Raw genomic sequence first — 27456 nt, forward strand, 5'->3', positions numbered from 1 at the left:
ATTTTTCACTGTATAAAGGACCCACCATGTGATGTCTTCGTCTGAATGGCCATGTTCCATAAAGTGGCATACCATGGGGGCTGTGGCATTTCTGTATCTAATGCGCAAGCAGTGTTCCGTGATCCTGGTATGTACTGGGCGCGTTCTTTTGCCAACATACCTCAGGCCGCATTGGGCATTTAATGCAGTTGCAATCCTCCCTCTGGTCCCAGAGTAAGAGAGGAGACAGGAGAGAGAGAGCCTGCAGACCAGGCATTCAAAGGAGGAGTAGGTCTGAGTGGGAATAACGGAAACAGGGATCCACTCTGGAAATATGAGGGCTACTCCACCTCTTGGCCTGTTGGGCCTGGGCTCGGAGAGGATCTTGTAGCCTTCAGGGAGAAGTGTGTCAAAACTCATGACAGAGCTGTCCTTAAACTATGTCTCAGTGAGAGCAAGAACATCAAGATCCAGGAGTTCAAGGAGGTGGCAGATGTCAGAGGAGTGCTTGACAGCAGAGCGAGAGTTAAGCGTGGCAACATGAAGCAGGTTGCCATTTTTGAGAGACTTACGGGGGGGGCTACAGGGGACAGAAGTCCCCCCCATAAGTGGCGAGAGTGCCTGAGAGATAGAGGTACGAGGAGGTAGATGATCGGAGGATGACAAGGATGTCAGTGTGGAGAGTGCAGGCAAGGGAGCTAGGCAGGGGGACGGCTGCACGGAAGCCGTGGTGAGAGAGGCCATACAGTCAGGAAGAGGCGAGGGATCCAGGGAGGCCGTGGAAGCAGATGGCAAGGGAGCCCATGAGGACAAAGGTGGAAAGTTGATAAGGCTAAGGGAGCTTTTTGCTGGAGGAAAATCCTCCACCTCCCCTCAAAACCTGTAGTACGGAGGTGCAGTAATGCGGCGGTAACCAAATTACACTGCCATACTTGAAATGAGGCCCATAGTATTTGGAATGCATTGGGCCTCATTACAAGTTTGGTGGTATTTCGGTGGTAAATAAGCCAAAATACCACCAACCAGATTTACCATTACCACCACTTGGTCCGGCGGAATTACTGCCGGATTACAAGTGGTGGTAGAAGGTGTTAGTCCCCATTTATTGGAGTCCATGGGACTCCATAGGGATTTCGGCAGAAATACCATAGGCTGTAATTCCTCTGATTTGGCAGTTTTTTGGCAGTTAAGCAGAGTAATTACCTCCAGCATTCTGCTGGAAGTTTTTCCTCTGCCTTACCTCCAACCCCATAGTTTGGCTGTGCGGTAATGCAGCGGTAACTCCTTTACCACTGCATTATCACAGTTTGTGGGCGCGCCGCCGAATTCGTAATAAGACCCATTGTTTATTAACCTTTTATGTTTCTACTTTCATGTTAGCAATATTGTGTTTTGTATGGGATTCGCTTTGAGTAATATTTTTTGCCCTTGGTCTATTGCTGTGTTTTAATTGTATTTATTATGAAAATAAATTGTGTTTGTATACCTAATGATTTTATATTGAATAAAGGATTTTAAGCTAAGAAAAAGTACAATCTCCTGAAGTCTTTTTTATAATAGCGTCCAAAGTTATGCCTAACAGAACATTTCCCAAGAAGGGCATATGAAGCAGAGTGTTTTTCTAACTCTGATCCACCTTCCAAACTCTCACCTAGACGTTGCGGCAAGTCAAAGCCATTGCGCAGCCAGTCAGAACAGAAGCAGAGATCACATCCATAGCCATTCAGAAAGTAGCTTGGATTTTTGCTACATGTGCAGAAGGATCACACTTCATTTCTCTTCCTTCTCCATCATATCATACATCTATTGCAGATCCTTTAAGACTTCCTGCGCCGTGTAAACTTGCTCGCAGTAGCACCGCTAGGAGCCACATCCTGTTCTGTGACTGATAAAATCCCCATCAGGTTCAGAAGTAACGTGTCCAACACCACGTGGTCTCCCCCGCAACGACCCTCTGCCCTGTTATGCTATGTTAATGATTTGGTAAGCGCAACATTCGCCCAAGGGCATCTTGGCGATGGAGGATTTCTAACCAGGCAGAGCCAGAACTTAAGCCCAAGAAAGCAAAAGCCAAACTGCTACAAAGCAGTCATAATAAAGAAGAGCTTTAGTGATCGACGGAAGAGTAGGTGATCCTTTATGCCAGGAGAGAGTGAGGAAGAGTTTTCCAAGGATTTATGACAGCCAATGAGAAAGAGCAACCTCCAACCCGAGAATACTTAAAACGGGGCACCTGAATAAGATGGGCATCTTGAGAGCGCAGGGAACGACAAGGAACGTAAGGGCGGTATTTCAGTTGCAAGTATTCCGCACCAGCACCAAAGAAAGCTTGGTGCACTATGCACAGGTACTTGAATTGAATACTCTTGGATACAGGGAGCCAGTGCAAAGAACCAAGAACAGGGGAGATATAACTTCTAAAAGGAAAACCATTTGCAATCCGAGCATCACAGTATCACAGTTCTACAGGATTCAGAGGCAATTAATGAGATACCCAGGCTGGGCTAGATACAAGGATCAATGGTACTAAGTACCAAGGCAGCAACAACCAGGGCACACAGGTGAGATGGAAGGAAACAAAGCACTTTCCAAAGTATCCTAAGCTCGAAATGACCAGACTGACAGACTGAACCAATCTTAGCTTCAAACGCTAATGAAACAGACAAATTATCAACCAGGTCCTTGCACAGTGGGTTGGGGGGCACAGGGAGTGAGGGGGGGGCACAGAAGTGGGAAAGGACCAATAGCAGAAGGCCAAAAAGCGGGGGTCCAAAGGGCGGCCGCAGAGGGAGCGGTGGGGAAACTGCCATCACTTCGGTTTTGTCTCCATTGAGCCTATGCCAGTTGTCGCTCATCCAACATCCCACCACCTCCGGGCAACCCCTCATCTGAGACGCAGTGTCATGATTTAAAAGATTTAACTGAACAATCATTTGTGTATCATCAGCGTAGGAGTAGCACCGGAAGCCGTGGGAGTGGATGAGCCCAACCAGAGGCAGAAGTTGAAAAAAAAAATCGATGGTAGGGCCAAGCCCTGGGGAACCCCACATGTCAAAGAAGATGATGCAGTCTGAAAGGGCGGCAGAGCAAGGCTTGATCACGGTCAGTAAGGAAAGAACAGACCCCAGATAAAACTGTCCCTGAAAGGCCAGCCCCAGACAGTAGATTGAGCAGGGTAGAGTGGTCGATCGTATTGAATCCTGCACTGGGCAACGTTTGGACATGAACTTTAAGACTAATAACTTCTTAGGCTTCTGCCACTCTGGACACTGCCTTTTGGATGGTCTTAATGATCGGTACTTGCAAGGCGCCCACGACATAGCCGCTAACGAAGTCACCTTCCTCTTTGGATTAAACTCCTTCTCAGAGATCTCTAAAGTCTTGCAAATGTGATGCAGAAAGGCTGGGCTGATCACTTTAAGAGATGTACCATCTTTTATTCTCTGGGTCATTTCATCCTCATCCAACTCTCTGAGAGTTTTGCCACTGTACTCCTTGGAGAGCAATGAAAGCCATTTACTTATTTAATTCCACTTTTGATTTCGCAAAAGGCCAGGAGGGGATCTCATTCGATTCTCCATATGATCTCAGTATGACCTGTGATCCCCTGGGCTACGTGCCCTTGGGCTAAGGAAACATATCACCTTTTTCGTGGGTGAAGGAGAAGATGATGGCGACCTCTGTGTTTTTGCACGCACACTTGCATATTGCAAATCAGATCAAATTGGCTAACAAATTGCGACACCACCAATGCTAGACAACTTGCACATGAATGATTACCCTTTATCCTTCTGGCGTTCACAAGGTTCTGCTTGGCGCCCACATCATCCTGTGGCACGCACAGTGGCAGGCTCCACCTCCTCATTACATTGCTGGGTGGGTGGCGGTTGCGTGCTGTGTTCTCAACAGTCCTTCATCCACCGCCACCCCAGGCTCTTCCAAGGATGACAGTGGGCATAGAGGTGTGCTTTAGTCCTGACCCCGGAACTACATGCTCACCAGATATCATGGCTCACTCGCACACCATGTTGCTGGCACACGCGTGCAGAAAAAAGTAACAATGGGCAGTAGGGGTGCACCTCGTTTTTATAGGCTGGAAGGGGATGGGAAAGAGATGAGTTGCACCCAAAGAAGAATAGCAGTAGTCTGTTTAAGAAAATGTTTCTGAGGCAGAGGAAATTACCTTAGATGTGAGGGGACATGAGGGTGAGGCAACAAATTCATAGGTGACCAACCGTAGTTTTGAGGAAAGCAAGAACCATTTCATTTGGGGTGGGTCAATGTTTTAGGGGAAATCAACAAGGCATTTTTATGAACATTTCCCCCCCGCTCTCCCACTTCTCCTCTCTCCCTGCCCCCGATGCCTCCTCCATCTTAACTTCCTCTCTCTCTTCTACTCTCGATCTTCTTTACCCCCTCTTCTCATTTCGCCCTTCTCGTCGACCTGCTCAACCTTGGCTTTCATCTCATCTCTCCTCCATGTGCCGCCTCCTTAGGCACCTAGAACGTCTCTGGCTCAAACACCCCACCCCCTCTAACCAATCTGAATACTTCTCCTATCATACCCTCTATGCCTCCTGCCTCAACTCTGCTAAATGCACCTACTTCTCTGACCTTCTCCAGTATCAGTCCTCCCACCCTCGCCGCATCTTTCAAACTTTATCCCGACTTCTCTCTCCAGCTACCCTTGATCCTTCCATCGCCTCTCCTCTTTCTGCCACTGATCTTGCCTCCTTCTTTTCTAACAAAGTCCTCAATCTCTGCCAAACTATCCTCTCCTCCCTGTTACTCTCCTCCTCCACCACCTCCTCCTCGTCCTTCTCCTCCTTCTCCTCCCCAACCTCTTCCATGTCCTCTTTCACTCCTGTCACTCATTCTGAAGTTACCCTCCTTCTAACCAAAACTCATCCTTCTGCTTCTCACGCTGACCCCATTCCTACCCCCTCATCCCTAAAATCTACCCCCTCCTCATACCCTATCTCACCTCCTTTTTTAACATCTGCCTCTCGACTTCCACTTTTCCTACTCCTTTTAAACACGTGACTATTATCCTATTCTCAAAAAACCTTCTGCTAATCCCCATCTTGCATCCAATTATCGCCCCATCTCTCTCCTACCCTTCCTCTCCAAACTTCTCGAATGAATTGTCTATTCTCAACACTCTTCCTTCATCTCTAACCACTCCCTCCTTCCCTCTACCCAATCCAGCTTCCGCCCTCTACACTCCACTGAAACTGTCCTCATCTCTGTTCTTAACTCTCTCCTTTCTGCACGCTACTCTAAGCACTCCTCCATTCTTATTCTCCTTGACCTCTCCTCTGTTTTTGATACTGTTGACCATCCTCTTCTCCTCACCTTCCTCTCCTCTTTTGGCCTCAAAGACTCCTTAACTGGCTCTCCTGTTATCTTTCTAACCGCACCTTTTCTGTCTCCTGGGGTGGCTCCACCTCTCCCACATATCCTCTCAACCATGGAGTCCCCCAAGGTTCTGTCCTTGGCCCCTTTCTTTTCTCACTCTATACTTCCTTCTTAGCTCCTATCATCTCCTCATTTGGTATTTCGCACCATTTCTACATCTGATGACACCCAGCTTTTCCTCTCCTTCTCCTCCTTCTCTCCCGACATTCACAATAAACTCTCTTCTTGCCTTTCTGCTATTAAATCCTGGATGTCCTCTCCCTTCCTCACTCCTAATGCTGAAAAAAGGAACTCCTTTTCTTCCCTGCCAACACTCTTCCTCCTCCCTCCCCTCCCCCTTTCATTCTCTTTCCCCCCTCCCAACTCTCCTTCTCTCCCATGCCCCTAACCTTGGTCTTCATATTGACCCTCACCTCTCCCTATCTCACCACATTTCTCTTACTGCCAAGTCTTGTCGCTTTCACCTTTACAACATTCATAAAATTCGACCCCTCCTAACCTTTCATGCTACAAAGCTCTTAATTACCTCCCTCATCTTCTCCAGACTTTTCCACTGTTCCTCCCTTTTCTTTGGACTCCCCTCCTCTCACCTCTCCCTACTAAAATCTGTCTACCACTCCGCCATCCGCTCCCTCTGCCTTCTCTCACCTCTTGACTCCATCTCCTCTTCTCTCACCTCTCTAGGCTGGCTCTCTTTTCACTCCCAGCTCAAATTCAATTTCCCCTTTCTTGTCTTCAAATCCATCTTTGGTCTTGCCCCCATACCTTTCCTCCCTTCTTACTTTCTATACCCCTTCTCGTTTTCTCCGCTCTGCTGATCTTTTCCTACTCTCTCCTCCTCCTACACCACCCTGTGCCTGCTCCAGCTTCCGCTCTTTCCAACTCCTCGCTCCGTTCCACTGGAACCGCCTCCTCCTCCCCATCCACTCTTCTTCCCTTCCTACCCTTCCTTTCGCTCTTCTCTAAAATCGTATCTTTTCCATTCCCCTCCCTAACACCTTTCGTTTCCTCTCCATTTCTCCCACCGCCTCATCGCTCACCTCTTACTTCTGTACTTCATCACCTTCTCCTTCCTCTCTACTCCCTCCTACCCTACCTCCAGCTCTTATCTAGTCTTATTCGTTCCTTTCTTCTCCCTCACACCTTCTCGCCTCCCCTCTTACTTCTGCTTCTACCTCCACTCATGCCTCCCATTCCCTCAAACCTGTGTCCCTCTCCACTCCCTCCTTACCTCAGCAATAATGTAAATTGTTCCTTGTACTGTTTTCGAGTTGTGATTCAATTGCCATTTTATGCTTGCTGTATATTTTCTTGTTCTCATGTAGAGCACGTTGGATTAAAGTGCTATATAAATTCAATAAAATACAAAATACAAATTTAAAGGGAAAAAACAGTTCCACTAGCAAGTGAAAAACACAGGGACCAAAAACAAAATCCAAGAAAAAAAACGTTTCCAATGGTTCGAGTTCTGGGCAGCAGCAGAATTGAGAGGCAGCCTCCTAAAAGAGGAGTACAGTGATTCTAAAGGGAAAGATGAGACAGGGTTCTATGCAAATTAATAGGCTGGATTCTGGATATTAGGCTGTTGTGAGTTCTTCAGGAGTACCTGAAATGGTGGAGTATAACGATGCTGAGAGATCTGAGAGGTCGGGGGCCCAAATCGGTGAGCCAACCCTCCAACATCCTGGCATGCATTCCTCGCTTTTCTTGCTTGGTTCATCTTTCGTGGCTTCAACCTTTGCCACTTTACTCATGATGCACAATTGAAAGTGAAACTACGTTTATGGATTATGGACTTCTGTTTTCCAGGGCAGAGCAATTGCTTTCCATCAGGTCCATGTTCGATGTTCCTAAGGATACTGCATGATGCCAGTCATAGACCAATCATTTCAACTTACATTTCCTATGGCAACGTTCATACTGCCCACCATTGGCTGTCTGATGCTGCATCTATGACGGACAATATCCACCTTGCACTTTGGCACTTTGGTAAACTCTCCTCCTGCACTCTCTACTCAGACATTAAAATGGTCTAGAGTGATTGCCCCTGAGACACCATGATGTAGACACAGGAATAGATGAGTTGAAGAAGTTGAGGAATAACGTGTAAGAGGGAGGCCAGGTATTCCAACTAACCACTTCTCTGTCAAAGGTTACGGAAAGAGCAACTGTCATCAGTATTATCTGCGTCTGGAGAAAGATAGCCACCCTGTTCATCAAATACATCAGTGGGCCAGTGGAACAGAGATTTGCTCCACTTGCTGCGCTATGCTCTGCGACATGCATGCATTTGGGAGAAATCCAGATACGGACAAGAAAAAGCCATTTGTGCCATCTGTGCTCACACACCTATCTCACACTAGGCCTCAGAGGACAGGAAGTGATGGGACGGAGCACATGCCGCAAAGTCAGCCATGGAGGCTGCTTCTGCCGTCCACCCAGTGTTCTGTGCTCTTACAGTCGTTTAGCATGGGAAAATCAAATCAAAATAGACTCTAAGAATTTTCTTATGCTAAGTTAATAGGCTTTTGTAATGCACCAATCGCCATCCTTGTGGTTTTACACAATGGGGTCTGCTTAGACTGCAGCGTATTGTGCCCCAACCATGGGTAACTAGACCTTCGCCTGTGGGAGGAAGGAGCCAGAGGAAATAGGAAGGGACATGAGGGAGCAGGATTGACATACACAGACTGATGTACAAGGGGGTTGTGTGAGAAAGGGTGTGATTGTGGTAGTCGGGGTGTGTGCATAGTAATTGGCAGCTGAACAGATGCAACGTTGATCAGAGGGATAGGACAAATTAAACATCGTGCAACAATTGATTTCATAATCCTTAAGGATGAACTGTATAACTTTACCGAGTGAAAGGAGTGCTTGGTGGATTTCCTTCATCACATTCCTGTACAGCTCTCTCTGCCATTCATGTAAAAGTGTCCACTCCTCACTAGAGAAATAGGTTGCAGCATCATGGAATCTGATCGGCATCTGGAACAGTGAATTATTCATTAAATATTTAAGACCTTCATTGAGTGAAATGCAATGTCTAATGAGAAGAGCAGCAACCCTGTAGTTATACTATAGTTTGCTCCCCAGAGGAAGAGCTATTTTCCAGATCTGCATATAGCCTTCTCAAGGTTGTATCTGTGTATGTGTGAGGAGTGGAATAGTGCATAGCCGGTAACAGTCTACCCCATTAGTTGTCAAGATGCTATGGCACAACTTGCTATGTAAAACAATAGAGTGACTTAACGTGATCGGGCAAACCAGAGGCACTCCCTTGTAAATAAATAAACAATATTGCTAGAGGACACTTTCAAGCTCATCTTGCTCTAGGGTCTTAACATAAATGAAAAATGTAACGGCATTGCGTAAGGCTTTTACACCTTTCATTAATGTCACATGCAATTTTCACTCATTCCCTTTGTTACTCCACCGTGCCAGCGATCACAATTAGGCAGGGGGGACCTGTAAAGTGTAAATCTGAAAAACAAAGAGGAAATAATCACAAAGAGAGAGGGAAGGAGGAGGTGAGAGAGAAGCGAGGGCGGGTATGAGTGCACTTGTGAGGGGGGGATGTTTAATCCCCTCTTTAGGGTATCTCTTATTTTTAATCTTCTTCTGTGGGTGAATAAAATAGTGGTGGTACAAAACTACAGAGTAACTTTTATAAACTACAAATGCTCGCACTTCTATTACATGTCCCTAAAAGACATCAAGCAGTGTCTGTAAGTACTCTTTTGTTACTCCGGAGTCACTGTTAAAAGCGACCTACCTTTAGGTCTCTTGTTGCTCACTCCGTTATATAGCCAACAAGCCTGAATCAGTTCAAAATAAAAAGCCTGTGTAGCTGCAGCCTGCTGTGGGACACAAAAAAAACCTCTGGGGCCCAAAAAGCGAATTGATGGCTGGCCTACTTGTATCCATTCTTTTTTTCTTATAGCAACGCCCTCAAGGTCAGCCCATCATTGGCCGCGGAGTGTCTGTCAGGGTGTGCCATGCTCCAGGGCCTCTGAAGGTCGCTGACAGGCAGACTTATTGGCTCGGGGACACCACTGTATGTAGGACTGGCACACTTCCTGGGACGGCTTCTTCAGCCTCTTTCAGTGGGCTGGATTCTATGCAGGTGTCTTCTCATCATCTGGTTCCTCATCCACTTGCACCTCACTACCGAACCTCCACTGCCAGTTGGGCCACACACAAGGGTAGTCCTGATCCTCCACCAGCCATGCACCACAGCTGTTAGTTGAGGGTTTACGGGTGGGGAATACAACATGTAATAATGAGGACGTCTATAACTGAGGGTTTACAGTTTTCCTAAGGCAGGGAAGTTGATGTTGGGGTGTTGGTTTGATGTTTACTGCTTGTGAGGCTACCGATTAATCGCTGAAATTCTATGGGTGTGCAGGGGTAAGGGTGGGAGTACATACTGCAGGCGCGGGTAGAGGTTACTTCATATAGCTCTGTAACTGCCATGGTAATGGAAGGGCCTGTGTGTCAAGAGAGGTTAGGCAGCAATAAGGTTGTTCCTATATCTTAAAAACACAACATGGTGCAGCGTAACATAACACAGTGTAGCATACCAAACCTAAGCTAGTGTAGCATTTGAAAGCAGGTATAGATAATATAGAATTGTGCAGACATAAGCAGAATATGTCAGAGCTAAACATTCCAAAGAAATAATAAAGCAACCTGCAGAAACACCACCGAAAAGGTAGCATATCTACTAACAAGATATTGCAGTGATGGCTCGTCCACACATACAACACATAGACCTTGATCCAAATGCACCGGTTCTAGATTTAAAATCTGCTGCAGCTCTGTGGGTTGACTACTTTCAACATGTGAATGGAATTCGTCTATGTAGGTCACGGCCAAGGGCTGAAAGGCAAGAGGAGTCCATCCCATACATCCTTCCATCATTCATTCTGGCCTGGGGCAAATTGCTGTTTCCTTTCATTACGATGTGCTATTTCTATTGACACTGTGATTGGCTGGAATGCACACCTTCCTTTGATGATCAAAAATATCAGTTCAATGGAATGTGAAGAGATCTGTATTGGTTCATGGTGCACGGGAGAAACAAAGCAGCTCTGGCACAGAAAGCCGCAACTAAGACATGAGAGAAAAAAGTAGTGTCCAATATTCAAGGACACGTTCCTCCCATGCACACCAAGAGTACTGAGCAATACCTCAGTCAACACTTAGAATGTATTCATGAGTTGGCTTTTTTATAATTAGTTCTGTTTACAATTGGAATAGCAAAAACAGTTATACAAAAATAATGAGCTCGACGTATTTTGCGATATCAATCCCTTCATCAGGAGCAATATTCGTTGATTATAGTGCTGGTTGTACTTCTAACTTTGACCTTCAAAAGTCTACAAATAAGTAAATAACACACACTCATTGCAAGTGGCGGTTCACAGATCCGAGATTATGTGTGAAGCACTCAAGTCGTAATTATATCTCCTTAATACTGTAGTACTCTACTGTCCCTCATGGGAAAAGATGCTCAAGGTTATGGTCATCTGCTGCTCAATCTGGGGATCCACCTATAGTGAAACATATGTAGGGGATGGTAGTGTCCTCAAATATTGGACACTACTTTTTTCTCTTATTTCAACTGGCCACATAAACTAACCTTTGGGGTCTTTTTGGCAAGTGAGTTATAGTTCATTCCTTCGCACAACTGGTGGCTTCCATAAATGGGATTTCTTTTTTTTTTCTTTTATCATATTTTTGCATTTGCTTTTGATATACACTGTGCTAGCATGTTTTCTGCATTAGCTTCCTACTGCTTTTGGCAATTCAGCATGTTGCATAGCCCAGGAAAGAACATAAATAAAGTAATAAATCTACATCAAACAAATAGACTTTAGTACACAACGGAACTGTGCCAGCGCCTTAAGTCGCCAAGAAGGAGTGATGCCCAGCATCGGACTGAACAGTCGGGCATTCGGCCCAGGCCCGAATCAAGAACTCAAAGTGTGGGCCGGTTTTTAGTTGAGGGCCGAAAAATATTCATATTGTTTTATATATTATTTTCCATTTCCATTCCATCGCGCAGCCAGGCTCGCCTGACGTGATGGCTGCCTTTGCTTTGCCTTAGTTTGTTTAGTTTGCTAAAGTATCAACAAGTTGTTGAACAACAAGGCAGCCCTGTGGCTGCCGGCCGATACTAACCCTGTGCCCACTGCGCCCTCCCCAGCAGTGAAGTGATCTGTTCTCTGACTCAGGATCAGAGGCTGACCGGCCCCCGCAGGGGGCGCTAGACGGACAGCCTACATAGCGGGCTGTCCCCTCTGGCCACCCCCTTCCGGTTGCTGGTCATGCCTTTCCTCTTCCCCCCCCCTCGGCGAGGCGGAAGAGGCGTCCCGGGGGACCTGGCTTCCGGTCTGGTCTCCCCGGGCACATTTATAAGGGCGGGAGCTGCTGGCCATCAGTCTCTTTGCCCCAGCAGCTCCCGCCTCGTCAGCAGCTCCCGCCTCGTTTGAATCTCTTTGCGTCCATCGGTGCCCAGCAGTTCGGTCGGCCGCCGCAGAGGACTTGGTAAGTATGGGGGGGACGGGAGAGGGGTCTGCTCGCTGGCCGCTGTGTCAGCTCAAGCGGACCCGATTTAGGGAAGGAGGGAACAGATTGCGCCTTCCCTTTTTTCTTTTGTGTACTGCCTGCGTTATGACTTCTCGAGCGTATTTTATCCGTTTCATACGCTTTTATATTTATGTTTTTCCCCATTTCTTCGCCGTATTTTGTGTCCGATGGCCGCTAAGCCACGCTGTTGGGGGGTATTTAAATGCGTATTATATTTTCATACGCTTTACATGTAATGTGTTCCATTACTTTGCTGTATTTTGCGTTACATGGCCGCCGCGGCACGCTGTTGTCGAGTTTGTAAATTGTTATTTGTGATTAGTATGCATGCTTTCAATTACATCACGGTAGTACGCTGTGGATGGCCGCCGCGCCACGCAGGTTTTTCTTGTTATGGCCGCTGTGCCAAAAATTACTTGCTTAAGATGCTTATCGTGGTTGGGCCTTTGATATTATGCCGGGGGCTGGCCCTAACGAGAAGGCAGGTTTGGATGTATTTGAAGACGCGTGTCTTTTTGTGCCGTTTCATACGGTCCAGGGGCCAGTTCGAACAGGAGGCAGGGGAAAAGTTCCACAGTTTTGCATGGCCGCTGTGCCACGTGGAATTTGTTCACATGCCGCGTTATAGGCCGCCGCGCCGTAACGAGTGGAATGGCCGCCGCCACATTTTGTGTAGTTTCAGGGTACTGCGGGGGATACAGTTCTTCCTTCGCGCACGTATAGACGTGTAGATCATTTCATAATATTCAATGTGCAATAGACTTTGTTGATCATTTAATATATTTAATATGCAATAGACTTTGTTAGTTTCACTGTCATGGGTTCGCTCACGGTTTGAATGGGGCGACGAATTCTCACGGCCGCCGTGCCAAATGTATTGTATTATGCCCTATGTGTTTGTTTAAATGCTGCACGCTATGTCGCTCGGTTTTTTCCATGACGGGCTTTGTCGGCGGAAGGGGCCGCCGCGCAACGTTGATTCCGGGGGGTTGGAGGCTGCGAAGCTAGCGGTTGGGCACGGCACCCAGCACCCACCCCCCCGGTGAACCTTAAGCCGCCCTACAAAGGACTGGGGAGTAACCAAAGCCTCTTAAAGTCATGAAGGCGGGGGAGCAAGCGAGGCGCTTTGTGCAAGCCACAAAAAGTGGTTTGAGATCACATGTGTAATGGCATGGGGTGTATTTTAGAATACAGGTCTGGCAAAGTAACAGCGGTTAAGTTAAGCCTTTTTTATCTGAAAGGATGTATGAATCAAATGTTTAACTTCATGGTTTATTTTGAATGCAGGTCAGGCAAGGAAGCAGTGGTTAAGAGAAATTTAAGCCTATTTTCGAAAGATAAGAAGAGTGTTAAGGTACAGGGCAAGGAATAATGTTCTTTCATCAAGTTGGCAACAAGAGGATAGTCAAGGCACTGTATTAGGCCCAACACCATTTAGTACATTAAAGAGGGTACTAAAGGACCTTTCCCATTTTCAGTATAGGATGTCGTCGGTGGAGGACTCGCAGGACCTGTTCCACTCCATTGAAGAAGTGCCCAACACCCCGGGTTCAAGTGAGGAGGAGGACGAAGGGGCCATCTGGGCGTTATTTCAAGAAAGGATGCGCAGTGAGGGAAAGGGCTGGGCTAAGAAAGTGCTGGGAAAAAAGCAGCCACCGCCCCCCCAACAATTGGTGGTAGATGCCCAGATCTGTCCACCCCCCCGTGGTAGATACTCCCCCCCCCCGAGTGAAATCACACGGAAACCCTTACATGCCAAGAGAAAACGCCAGCAAAAGGGTAAGAAAACAACTGAAATGTTGCAGGTGGCGCCTACGGTGCAAACTACCAGCGAGCTGGCGCAAGTTGGGATGGGGGCTACACCCCTTCTACCGGTAGCAGCGCCAGGGGTCGTAAGTGTGAACCAGGCGCAAATGTGTCCCATGGCCTGGCATCAGCACCGCCACCCCTCCTCTTGCCTCACCGTCAGCCCCCTTAGGAGCAGAACAGTCTGTGACAATTGCCCCCTTATTATCGGGCAGGTCATCCTTGGCCTGGCACATACCCCCTTGACATTAGAGAACAGATGTGGGCCAGAAAAAATATAGACATATTCAGCCTTTTGGCAGTAGAGGATGCCGGCCCCAATGTCACGCTAAGTGCTGAGGAAAACAACAAGAGGCACCGGAAGTATCATCCGGAGGAGAACATCGCTAACTGGGAGAAAGCGTTTGCTATACTGTCAGTAATAGTGATGGAAAAGAACCCGCAGCACGGGCCAGGTTTGGTCAAATACAGGGAAACAATTTTAGGTGATGCAAAGCGGTACGGTACTTCAGGGTGGATTGATTATGATAGGCAGTTTAGACATATGATGGAACAATGCCCCGCAATGACATGGGACCAGAAAGAGATGGACGGCTAGGTCACTTACATGGGTGGTAAAGAAAGGACGAGTATTGTCTGGGCAGATTATTACAAAAGCGGGAAGAAGAACTGGTATGGTAAGCAAAATAATGGGGGTCAGGGACAACCCTTTCACAATGCCCCTCAAGCGTCAGGAGCTACAGGATCTGGTAGTTCAAACGGAGCACAAGAAGATAAGAAAACGGGGACCAGGACATGCCGGTTCTTTAACAGAAGCAGCTGCAACTGGGGTCCTAAGTGTAGGTATAGCCAGGAGTGTGGGAAATGTGGGGGGAACCATCCCTTGGTCAAATGTTTCAAGCGGGAAGGCGCCTCCGGGGGCAAGGGCCCTCGCAAAGGACAGTAAGTCCCCCATCTCCAACCCCCCCCCCCCCCGGTAACAAGTGCAGCAACACATAATTTGGATCTGTCCAGGAAGGGTCCCTCACCAGTCAATTTGCAGATTTTAGTGGAACATCTAAACCATTACCCAAGAAAGCGCGAGAGGGATTTGCTATTTCAAGGTTTCACAGAAGGATTTGTTATTCCTCATGAGGGACCCCTGACCTGCCGTTTTGCTAGGAACTTACCTTCAGCGAGGGATCTGCCGGGGGAGGTCGATAAGAAAGTGAACAAAGAACTGGAATTAGGCAGGATTTCTGGACCTTTTGATGCCCCACCCCTCCCCAACTTCATTGTGTCACCACTAGGCATAGTCCCCAAAAAGGAGCCGGGGAAGTACAGGCTCATCCACCACCTTTCTTACCCAAAGGGTGAGTCTGTGAACGACTGGTTGAGCCCGGAACTATGCTCTGCTCACTATGCTTCTTTTGATCAGGCTATGTTGGTGGTTGCCAGTATGGGGAAAGGGGCTTTGATGGCCAAGGTGGATATTGAGTCTGCATTTCGCTTATTACCAGTGAACTCGGCCAGCTTCCATTTGCTGGGCTTCCAGTGGAAGGAGGGTTTCTTTGTAGACAAATGTATGCCCATGGGGTGCTCAGTGTCCTGTTGCTTTTTCGAGACATTCAGCACGTTCCTTGAATGGGCGGCGCGCAGAAGAGAGCAGCGGGGGGCAATGGTTCATTATCTAGACAACTTTCTATTTACTGGCAATGAAGGGTCCGATGACTGTGCAGTAGCAATGTCTGCGTTTCAACAATTGATGGGAGAGATGGGGGTTCCTTTAGCTCCTGGGAAAACAGAGGGCCCATGTAGGGTTCTAACATTCCTTGGCATTGAGATAGACACTGTTAAGGGCACTTGTAGGTTACCGGATGATAAAGTAAATGGATTAAAGGCTGAGATTGTGAATAATTTGTCAAGGGACAGGACCACCCTGGAAAAAATGCAGCAACTTCTGGGTAAGCTGAATTCTGCAGCCAAAGTTATCCCAGCAGGCAGGGTCTTTGCACGAAGGCTGGCCAGGGCAACAGCTGGTGTGGTTCAGAAACAGCACCACATTAGACTAAGCACTGCCCTCAAGGAAGACTTAAGGATGTGGTATAGATTCTTAGACAGCTTCAATGGGGTACAAATCTGGCAAACCCCGTGGGAAACCAACGCTGAGCTGCAGATGTTTTCAGATGCTGCAGGAAGCGAAGGTTTCAGTGTGATCCTAGGGCCTGAGTGGTGTGCTCAGAAGTGGCCACAGCAGTGCCACAAGAAGGGCAGAACAAAGAACATAATGGTCTTAGAGATGTTTCCCATTGTTGTTGCATTGTTGTTATGGCCTACGGTTCTGGCCAACAAGAGGGTACGTTTTTGGTCTGACAACAATGCGGCAGTACAAGCCATTAACTTACAGTCTGCATCCTGTCTAGCAATATTGAGCTTGCTCAGAAAATTAGTGGAATTATGTCTGTATCATAACATTGAATTTAGAGCTCGACATGTGCCAGGCACTGCAAATATTGCTGCTGATGCTCTTTCTCGCTTTCAGTAGTCCAAGTTCCGGAAGGCCCACCCGGAGGGCAAACTGGAGGGAGCGCAGTTCAAAAAGGAGTGGTGGCAGCTGGTGGTGTGGACAGGGCACTCGCCGAGTTGAGTGAGCGCTCACTCACGCCCAGAGTAAGATGTGGATACCAGCAAGGTTATGGTAAATTCAAGAGCGTGGTCTCTTATCTGCAGGGCGAAAAACAGACTGCTGAGGAACAGGTACGCGCTTTTGTGGTTTGGGCACACACAGAAGGCATGTCAAAGAGTTGGGCAGCATCACATTTGGCTGCGGTTGCCTTCCACTCCAAATTGGAGGGGAAAGGTGACCCCACAAAGGGGTTTTTGGTGCGATCTGCATTGAAAGGCTGGGCCCGTTCGGAGCCAAGGTCGAAAGATATGCGCAAACCAATTGACTTTGGGTTATTGGTAAAGTTGTTGGCCACGTTACCTAGCATATGCTTCAGTGAATACGAAATGGCGCTATTCAAGTTGGCATTCGCATGGGCCTTTTGGGGCATTTAGGATTAGTGAGCTAGTTTCTGCATCCAAGAAGGACATATCTGGGAGGGCCATTGCTTTGGGGGATGTATCTCTGTTTCACAAAGGCTCAGGTGAAGGGGTCAGTATATTGTTGAGGAAAAGCAAAACAGACCAGCAAGGAAAAGGTTACAACATAGTCTTACATGGGGCCACCTTGCGGAATGTTGCCCGGTACACCTTTTTAAGATCTTTATACACCTAAGAGCTACAAGTGCTGGCCCCCTGCTAACTCACGCCGACACTTCCCCCCTTTCTGTATTTCAATTCCGCAAAGTGCTGGCAATGGCTTTGAGGGCCTTGGGCATCCAGGTGGAGGGATGGTCCACCCATAGTTTCAGGATAGGCGCAGCTACCACAGCCTTTCAACAGGGCATGTCTCCCCGGGCGATCATGAAGGTGGGAGTCGGGCCGTTATCGACTGTATGTCCGCCCCCAGCACAGTGCATGCCCAGAAGAGTACTAGAGACCAAGAGCACTCAAGGGACGGGGCTGGGTAGTTGGGTGGTTTGGATCCTGGGGGATCAAGAAACTTATGGTATGGCATGTTTTTCCCCGCAGATAATGCAATGTGGCTGATTGGCCACTCATTTGTGACACGTGCTGAGAAAAGGGCTAGGCAATGGTCGATCGGCCACAACCTGGGATTCAAGGGTACCGAGTGTGTGTGGCTGGGCACTCCTGGAATGAGGTGGCATTCCTTGCTGCCTGCCATTCACTGGCAACTTCAGTGGAGGCGGGCACCAAGGCAGTTATTGATTCATTTGGGGGGCACCGATCTGGCCAAGTTAGGTCGCGGACGCTTGCTCGCCCAAATACAGGTGACTTTGCGCATAGTGGCGCACGAGTTGCCAGGCACAGAAATATTCTGGTCAGAAGTCGTGCAAAGGCAAGTTTGGAGAGACGCCATTTCTGTGGCCGGCATGGAAAAATCCAGGAAGCGCCTCAACAGAAGTGTTGCGAAATTCACCAAGGCAGAGGGCCTGGGGTATGTAGGGCATTGCTGTTTGAGCTCCTTGCCTTCCCATTTTGATGCAGACGGGGTCCACCTATCTGACAAAGGCAACAATGTTTTCCTGACGGCTATACTGGGCGAGCTAAGGAGGGCTGGTTGCAGATAAACCAATGGTGAGTATGGTAATAATGTGGATGTTTAGTAGAGTTTTAAAGAGAAGCAAGGTCCTAAGGTTTGGGGGCATTGATGGCAGCGTGAGCCACCATCAAAGCGTGGCGGAGTATCGGGGCGGTCCTAGCCAATGAGGGACTTCACGCTGCGGTTGCAGCGGCTCGGGATTGGCCGGGCTCGAGCCGATCCCTCGACGGGCACTGACTCCCTTCCTTAGGGCTTTAGGCCAACAATCTCCTGGTCAGTGCCCCCGAGTGTCCCGCTGGTAGTACCAGTGTAGCTGGAGTAACCAGCAGTTTTTTGTCAGTTTGGCCAGTGGCTAAAGAGGTGACATGGTTCACCCGTATCTGACTGTTTGTGATGTGGCTGGGACCGTCCCAAGTTGTCTTGCTCCTAATAAACTGTGACCTTGTGTTTTTCCAAAGAACTTTAAAAAAGTTGTCTGTGTATTCATCTCAGTGTGTTATTGTGCTGACCAAAGGAGGTGGGGGTGTCCAATGGGGATCTCCCCGCTAAGAGGCTGACCGGCCCCCGCAGGGGGCGCTAGAGGGACAGCCTACACAGCGGGCTGTCCCCTCTGGCCACCCCCTTCCGGTTGCTGGTCATGCCTTTCCTCTTCCTCCCCCCCCCCTCAGCGAGGCGGAAGAGGCGTGCCCGGGGACCTGGCTTCCGGTCTGGTCTCCCCGGGGACGCTTATAAGGGCGGGAGCTGCTGGCCATCAGTCTCTTTGCCCCAGCAGCTCCCGCCTCGTTTCAATCCTCACCCACCCACGCCTGATAATAAAATCATGGGGCAAACAAGTTGAAGGTCGGTAAGAATTTGAGTTGGAGTTAATACGTGCAGACCGGGTGTAAGAGTAGGATCAGGGTGAGGCTTTCGCATCATCAATAGAATTAGTAGGGTGCACGTTGTAGAAGTATTGATAAGATAAGTTTGGTGTGTTGTATGATTTGTTCCTAATTTCTCTTCTTTTGTTACAGGCAGAGTATCGGGCGGTCCTAGCCAATGAGGGACTTCACGCTGCAGCTGCAGCGGCTCGGGATTGGCCGGGCTCGAGCCGATCCCTCGACGGGCACTGACTCCCTTCCTTAGGGCTTTAGGCCAACAATCTACTGGTCAGTGCCCCTGAATGTCCCGCTGGTAGTACCAGTGTAGCTGGAGTAACCAGCAGTTTTTTGTCGGTTTGGCCAGTGGCTAAAGAGGTGACATGGTTCACCCGTATCTGACTGTTTGTGATGTGGCTGGGACCGTCCCAAGTTGTCTTGCTCCTAATAAACTGTGACCTTGTGTTTTTCCAAAGAACTTTAAAAAAGTTGTCTGTGTATTCATTTCAGTCTGTTATTGTGCTGACCAAAGGAGGTGGGGATCTCCCCGCTAAGCTCAGACAGTATTGTAACAGTAACTAGTAGTCCTGCCCTGCCCCTGTCGCCACCTTGGAACCCATGTGGTCCAGGGAGAGAAGGCAATTTTGGCATATCGGTTTCGCTTCCTTTTGAATTTGCATTCAAATGGAAGCGAGTGCTGACTGCCGAGCAAAGTGCTCTCAGTGCCTGGATCACAGGCGCCAGGGCGTGGCAGCCAGGCAGGCATGAGGAGGCATCAGGGCCACCACCTGGCTGACGACCGGATCCAGATGGTGCACGTAAAGTGCACACTGCTCACTGACCTGACTGCAGTCTGCAGGGCGCAGACAGTGCACAGACCTGCAGCAGCCAGGACGGGAGCCAGGAGAGAGGGCGACTCAGGCAGGTTCAGCACATGCGTGCCTTCGCCGATGACAACACGAAGGCCGCCGCCTGCCCCAGCCCGACTGCGAGCAGCCAGGCAGTCAGGTTGCCAGGCCAGCAGCAATGCCAGAGAGAAGCCAAACTGAGATAAGGTCAATGGACATTGTACCAGTGTCACTCCAGCAGGCGCGTGTGTGCGTTTTTTTTTTTTTTTTTTTTTGGGTGGTGGTGGAGGTAGTAGTAGAGCAGGGCAGGCTGCACCACAGCACCGGCCTCTTGTCGTGAGTGAGAGAGAGAGAGTGACTGCGAGGCAAGCCAGAGACTGAGTGTCTGCTGGCTGGTTGCTCCGGGGGGGGGTGCGCTGCACAGCACTGCCAGTGCCAAGCCATGTGAGATGAAAAGGTTGGAATAAATGTAGTAGCCACCAACAGTCTGTTACAAACACCATCACAAATGAAATGAAGAAGCAGCACTATACAAATATTATTAAATAATATAATATAAACAGATGTCATGTGTGTTATGTGTTAGCAATCTCCGTTCTGTTGGTACAGACTTAAGACTAGCACTAGTAGAGCAGTAGTCATGGACTATTTACTCCCGGAGGCCTCTCCTCTATGTTGGGTTGGGCACACTTGCCTGTCGGCCAGCCAAGTACACCCCTGCATGTAGGCCAGTAAACCCCTGGTTAAGGCATTGTGAAAGAAAGAGGACCACTCCACCAGGCAAGCCCTGCACTCTTGCAACAGCGCCAGGACAACAAATCTCCCATTCACAGCTTTCCACGGATGACTGACACTGAACTTTTTGGGACATTAAAGTCTGGCAGGTTGAAGTCGTACTCTCCCGAGTCCCACTGAGTGTTGCAGTGCAAGCGCATGCTGCAGTTCGGTGGCTTTGAGGGAGAGGAAAGGGGACTGTGAAGTTCTTCCCTGCTGGAGCTGCCGTTAAGAAAGAAACAAACAGGGCCTGCATCAGATGTCCCAGCGGAGGTGATGCGGGAGCTCACAAAAGGATACGATACGCCTGGATGGGATTGTGCCTGGAACCGCCTGACTTCCGGCAGGGAGGGCCCTTTATTTAACGTGCGCCTCAAGTCACCACGCATAGGGACATGAGGCGGATCCAACATTCCTCCTTTTTTTCCAACAGAACATAATCAAACACACCCACATAACCACATCAAACAACATACTAACTTTCATGTGCAAATCCAGACCAGCACAGTTACACGCTCTCCACTTTGGCATCTCACCACTTATAGTCTCTTAGCATCTCTGGAGCCTTTGGGGCTGCCCTTAGGTTATACCTGCTGGGCCTCTGCCTGGACGCTGCCTATGGGCTATGGTCCCTCTCTGGCTCACCTCCATCTTCTGGATACACCCCCTCAGATCCTTCTGATTGCTCCTCCAGCTCACCACTCGGTGCCACTTCGGCCTCGCCTCAGTGACTCGAAACATGTGGTGGGGGATCTGCCTCCGCCTAGGACTGTCTGTCTCTGTCAGTCCACATTCTCTGGGGCACCCTCTTGAACCAAGAAGCATTCCTGGCGATCGTCTGTTGTCCTCGTGCCGCTGTCACCATTGTCCCTTCCGTTTGGGTCACTATATAGGGTGTGCAGTCATAACGAGTTTCCAGCTTGGACTTTGTAGGGTTTCGCAGCACCAGTACGTGATCACCAACGTTGTGTCTCGATCTTCTTGCATGTCTCCTGTCGCTCATGTACTTGTTTGCTGCAACCCTCCTTCGTTGGGTGCGGTCGTTGTCGGACAAGGTCTACTTTCCTGCTCAGGTGGTGTGGTATGGTTGAGTTTACCACAGACCTGTACATGAGGCCCGCCGGGGGTATGTTGGTGGAGCTGTGGGGCGTCACCCGGTAATTCTGTAGGAATCTGTATAGATCTACTCTCCAGGGGCTGTTTTGAGCCCTGGATATGCGTAACATTTTGTTGATTGTTCGCATAAATCGCTCCACATCTCCATTCACCTGTGGCCACCGGGGAGTTATGTGGTGATGTTTGATGTGTAAATCGTCCATGTATTTCCTGAGCTCCGTCCCCTGGATTGGTGGTCAAGTGTCGCTCCTGATGCGTCTTGGCAGTCCATGTGTTGCGAACATCTTCTCGAGTGCAGGTGTTACGGTCTCCGCTGCTTTCGATAATATGATCTCCACTTCTGGGTATCGTGAGTAGTCCTCAATGGCCACCAGCAGATATGTTCCTTCCTGCACTGTGCAGAAGTCGATGCTGATGGAGTCCCATCTTGATGATCCACGCTCTGCCGACTGTATTGGCTCAGGGTTTGGAGGTGCTCCTGTGATTTGGAAAGGGAGGCAGGATGTAATGACTTGCTCTACTTTGGTGTCAATGTGCGGAAACCACACCCAGTGTCGTATTCTGGACTTTGTCCTGACCATTCCCTGGTGGCCTTCATGTGCCAGCGCCACGATCCGGTCCTGCAGGCTGCTGGGGATCACTATGCGGGTTCCCCTCAGGATCATCCTTCGCTGGTGACGGACAGTTCCTGTCGTACTGGGAAAATGCTGGTATGGAAGTCTCTGGCCGCTGGCTTGCTGTTATGTACGTGGCAGAGGAAAGAATTCCAATCACCAGATATGATGGTGTTCTTCACTGTGTAGGAGCAAGGGTCATTGTGCGTGGCCTCCACAATGTCGTTGATGCCGACTGCCTTTGGCTTCATAGTGTGTGTGATTTGACATATGTGCTCCTCCGTTTCCTCAGCTTCACTCACTTCCCCTAGGGTCGCGGCCCTCGGGCGCCTGGATAGGAAATCTGCCAGATTGTCTGTGCCTGCTTGATGGCCAACTCGAACTCATAGTGCTGAAGGTGAAGGAGTCACTTCCCAATTCTGGCCGGCGGGTGTGCGGATGTCCATGGGAAGATCGGGATGAGTGGCTTGTGGTCGATGTAGGCAATGAATTCCTGGCCATAGAGATAGCTGTGGGAATGATGGCAGCCCCAGAGCACCGCTATGGCTTCCTTTTCAATATCCGAGTATCACTGTTCAGGGGCGTGAGGGCTCGGGAGACATATGCGATAGGCTTTGTTTTGCCTGTCTGTGATTGTTGGACCAGGATGGCCCCAAGGCCAACAGGGCTAGCATCGACATATAGTTCAGTGGTCAACGTTGGGTCGTAATATACCATTGTTGTTTCCGATGACAGAGACGTCTTGATTCGCTCAAATGCCTCCTGGCATTCAGAGCTCCAGTCCCACTTGGTGTTCGACCTGGTGAGCTCCCTGAGCGGCTCAGACATGGTTACCAGGGAACCTACCGCAATAGGTTGCCATCCCCAGGAAACTGCATACCTCTCTGGGTGTCGTCGGGGGGGGAGCCTCCTTTATGTCTGCCACCTTTTGTGGGTCGGCTGATACCCCCTCACTGTTGAAGACGTACCCAAAGAATATTATCTCTTAATTCAAAAACTCACATTTGTCCCGGAGGATGGTTAGGCCTGCGGTCGCCAGCCTGCTAATCCCCATCTTGCAACGACGCATGTGCTCCTGCCTGTCGCTGGCGTGGATGAAGATGTCATCACTGACATTCCCCTGTTTAACTCCTTCACCATTGATGGTGAAGTGGGAGAATGGAAGAACAGGCTCCCGTCCTTCACCTCTCGCGCTTGGCCTAGAGGGTCACGGCCCAGACACCCGCCGCGAGAAGAGTTTGTCCATTTACCAGACGACCAGGTACCCTGGTACAGGAACATACGGATGTGTCCACCTGCCTGCCCAACAGCCCGCACTGGCCATGCCGACCCCTGCGGCTCGGATCAGCTAGACTAAAAACCACACGTCGTTAGAGATGCCATGACGACCTAGACAACGGGAAGCACATCTGTACAAGTATACACACTTAACATTTCCACACCAATCTACACGAAGAACATACTCAGTGCTCTGACGTAGGCGACAGGCATATTCACGGACGTGCATCTTTATTATTTTTACATAGGCTTTCAGAATGCAGAAACGCAAGATGCATCATGAACTCATCTATAACGCTTGCTCACGCTTCCCTTGAAACCCGTTACCACCATGAGAGGTATAATGGAAACACGATACTGGTCATGGAAATGTATGCTACTATAATCTAAAGCACCTATGAACCAAACAGACTACTTAAGCACCAGGCCCGAGTAGGCCGCAAACAAGAGCTCCCGTGGACATTAACAAAGCAAGAGTCAGGTTGCTGATCCTGCAGAAAGAACCCGATGGAGCAACCAGCCAAGGTCGCAATGTTGCAAGCCCACATCCAAGAACAAATCATCAAAGGCACGATGTTGCAACCTCGCACTCCGCGTACCAACGTTAAAGTCATATCTACAAATTAAACCAGACACACAGTGGAAAAGCAATATTAATTGTGCAGAATTCTGCCTCAAACACGGTCCCGCCTCACGTGACCAAGCCGAATCTGACGAGATGCCAAAACCCAGGAGAGAAAAGGCGTCTGGGTCCCTCGCTACGAGACACAGGCCGAGACACTTGAAAGGCTCAATGGACACCTGCTACAGTGGGAGCGGTCAGCCTTCCACCTATGAATAAATCCTCACATTGTCTGCACGTACCCATATTGAAACATTGTTGCAAACACAGGTACACCGAGAGCTGGGAACAACGGTGGTCCCAGGCTGGGGAGCTCACGGATGCACCAATCAGAACATGGGGCTCTTATCTCAGACGTCAGTAACACTAGCCAATCCTCAGGAGCCTTCATGTAACAATTCTTATGTATCCAATTATAGGGACAACCCAGATATACCACCTGACTACACCTTGTCCACTAATATCATTCTCTATATGTGTACTATACTAACCCTACCACTCGAGCAACCAATTAAGAGTGGCGATAGGTTTTTTGTTAACTTTCTGAAGTGACGCAAGTAGCGCGTCATAATGCAGTAAAAAGGGCCTGCGAGCCCCACGATTATGTGTGTGTCAGGACGGACGCGTACGCTCCTTGACCCATCCCTGCCGTTTTGTGTAAATAAACAGCAGAGTCGCCTTGCTCCTTGTGTGTGTCTCATACTCTATCTCATCTGGGATATACGGGAGGAGTTGGGGCCTCCCTGCCCGGAGGTCTGCGGACGGCCCGGCCGACCCCGGCAGAATTTCCCCCCGACAAGTTGGAGGCACTGCTGAGATCTGTTTAAGATCAACTTTTATTTTTAGTTTTTCCAGGCACTCCCGTTGCGAGGAGGCCCGGCGGCGCGGCCCCCTCTGCCGTTGCCCCCTTCTGAGGACTACAGGACCATCGCGGAGCCGCGAGAAGACCGGACAGCGCAATCCGGATATTGGCCCTCGGGAGCCGGTTGAGAAGTATCCCGCCCGCGGTCGGCGAGTGTCCAGACGTGGTCCAGACGAGGGGAGGTGGCGAGCCGCTTGGAGGGTGCACGCAGTCGAGTGGCCCTGCATCGAGAGAACTTGGTGAGCATGACACGCACAACAAGCAATGCGAAATTGTGAGGGAGGGGGAGGAAGTAAATAAGGGAGGGGGGAGGTATTGTACAGATGTGCGGCGAAGGTTTAACTGAGTGTTGCTAATGGAATGAATGGTAGGAAAACGAGTGCGAGAACAGTCGGCTAACGTTACGCGAAAGAGGGGGGCGGGGCACGAAAACATCACGTGCAGCCGCTCGTAACAGTCAGCTAACGTTACGCGAAAGAGGGGGGCGGGGCACGAAAACATCACGTGCAGCCGCTCGTAAGACCCTGATGGTCTAAATTGCGACTAAGTGTGAGGGTGGGTGTGTGTGGTTTCCTACGACTTGACATTTATTGATCAATGAGTAGATGAGGTTCCCTATTGTTCGAGCAAGAAACTCGATAGGTAGATGACGTTTCCCTGTGGGCGGTAGCTAGTTACATAGTTGCCCAAAACGGAAGATAATTGGCTGGTTAAGCCCTCCTGTTAAGGGGCGTATCACACGCGAGGCGACGCAGCGTGCGCAGTCCGGTTATATTATTGATGAGATTACCTTGTTCCAGGAGAGACAGGAAGACAGCTGTAGGGTTAGCGGGGTAGATTGCAAGTGTATTTTGAACTTAAAAAAACATAACAAGAATATACCAGTAGCTCGAAGAAATCGGTGACGTCACCAGTAGGGATTTAATAGGATATCGCGAGCACAAGGAATTTTGGGTTTGAGAGTGGTGGGGAAGAGAAGCATGATAAAGGAGCTGGTACGGAGATAAACTATAAACCAGTGGATCGAAAAAAAAAAAAAAAAAAAAAAAAAAAAAAAAGGGGAAAGGGGTGTGGCTGCGCACGGAGAACGCCGGCCACGGCAAGTGTAAACGGGGGAGGAGAACGGAGAAACAGGACGACTGTATAAGATCATCGTAAGGGGTACGCAGCCGCAGGGGGCTGCGTGCGCTTCGGCCGCAGGGGGCCGTAGGGGAAGGAATATAATATAACATCATATTTATTATTATTGCATAATTTGTCAAAAGGAGTGTCGAAAGTCCCCACACTTGCGGGGCGAGGTAAGCAATACAAGGTTGTATATCGTAAACTGCTAGTAAGGGGAAGGGTAACAAGGGGAGTGAATTCATGTCACACGGGAGAGGGTCGGGAGGGTGGGGGAACACCCTCACTACCCCACTACAGCACATATGCACCACACTGCCACCACATAGGGAGAAGTTAATTAAGTACAGCATAGAGTGGACCCAGGGGACAGATAACAAAATGTTAACACCATGGCCGCCTAATGGTAGTTTCGATCCATATGCCCAACATTCACTACTGAACCATCTGCACAATACATACAAGGGGAAGAAGTTGGCAAACCATGTGGAGGTGTTTAACTTATGGAGGATGTTCCAGGGGTCTCGACCAGGACCAAATGGAATGTTCACTATGGGGGAAACACCGGAAGAAAAGGAGATTAAGAAAGAAGGAACGGGTGGGGAAAAGGAGTGCGAAAGCACAAAGAATACGGGGAACGAAAGACAGGGAGGAGAAAAGATTGATAAATCAGACGACATAAAAAAGGAACCGAGCAATGGGATACCCATAACACCGGGAGTGAAAACAGAGGGAGGAGGGTTGTACCCTTTAAGAGAATTAGGAGAAATAGCAGGACAGTTAAGGGCGGCTGAAGGATACTCAAACCCGGCATACAGCCCTCCACCATATGTGGCTCATGGGAAGATACCAATGGGGGACAGGAGGATTAGAGAAGAGCAGACTGTAGAGATAGGAAACGATGAGTGGATAGCTGCACAGATATTGTTGAAATTACGAGGCTCACTAACTGGAGAAGAAAGGGAGGCGGTAAGGAGAACAAACGAGGATAGTGCCAGAGAGAGTGAAATGAGGGGAGAGGAGCTACTACGGCAGAAGGAAGAGATTTTGGAGGAAAGATTAGCAGAACTAAGGGATGAGCAGAATGAACTGATCAAACAACTTGAGCGGGAGGAAAGAGAGAGAGTGAGGAAAAGGAAAGAAGGTAAGGACGAATTGGAAAAATTAAGGGAACGAAGTGAGGAACAAAAGAGAGAAGCTGAAAGGGTAAAAGGAGCAGCAGATAGGGTATCAAGAGTAGTGCTGAGAGAGAAGAAGAAGGAAGAAGAAGAAAAGGAAAAAGAAATGGAAATATGGAGGAGGAGGATAATATCAGAGGCAACTAAGAAATATGAAGAGGGGAAGGTAATAGAGAGTATAGTAGAAAGAGAAAGGGTGAAATGGGAAAGGAAGAAAGAGGATGAAAGGATATTGGAACAGATG

At 49.0% G+C, this 27456-nt stretch overlaps 1 protein-coding gene across 1 annotated transcript in view; it reads right to left on the minus strand.

Annotated features, from left to right (window-relative positions):
* LOC138453799 (zinc finger protein 436-like) overlaps positions 1-27456 on the minus strand; it is a 385513-nt gene that overhangs the window by 230645 nt on the left and 127412 nt on the right. The window contains exon 2 of the mRNA XM_069606966.1: positions 8256-8382. Within this exon, the coding sequence (XP_069463067.1) occupies positions 8256-8382 (127 nt within the window). The remainder of the gene's footprint in view (positions 1-8255; positions 8383-27456) is intronic.

This window comes from Ambystoma mexicanum, chromosome 4p (assembly GCF_040938575.1).
Source record: "Ambystoma mexicanum isolate Mex_15411 chromosome 4p, UKY_AmexF1_1, whole genome shotgun sequence".
NCBI lineage: Eukaryota > Metazoa > Chordata > Amphibia > Caudata > Ambystomatidae > Ambystoma > Ambystoma mexicanum.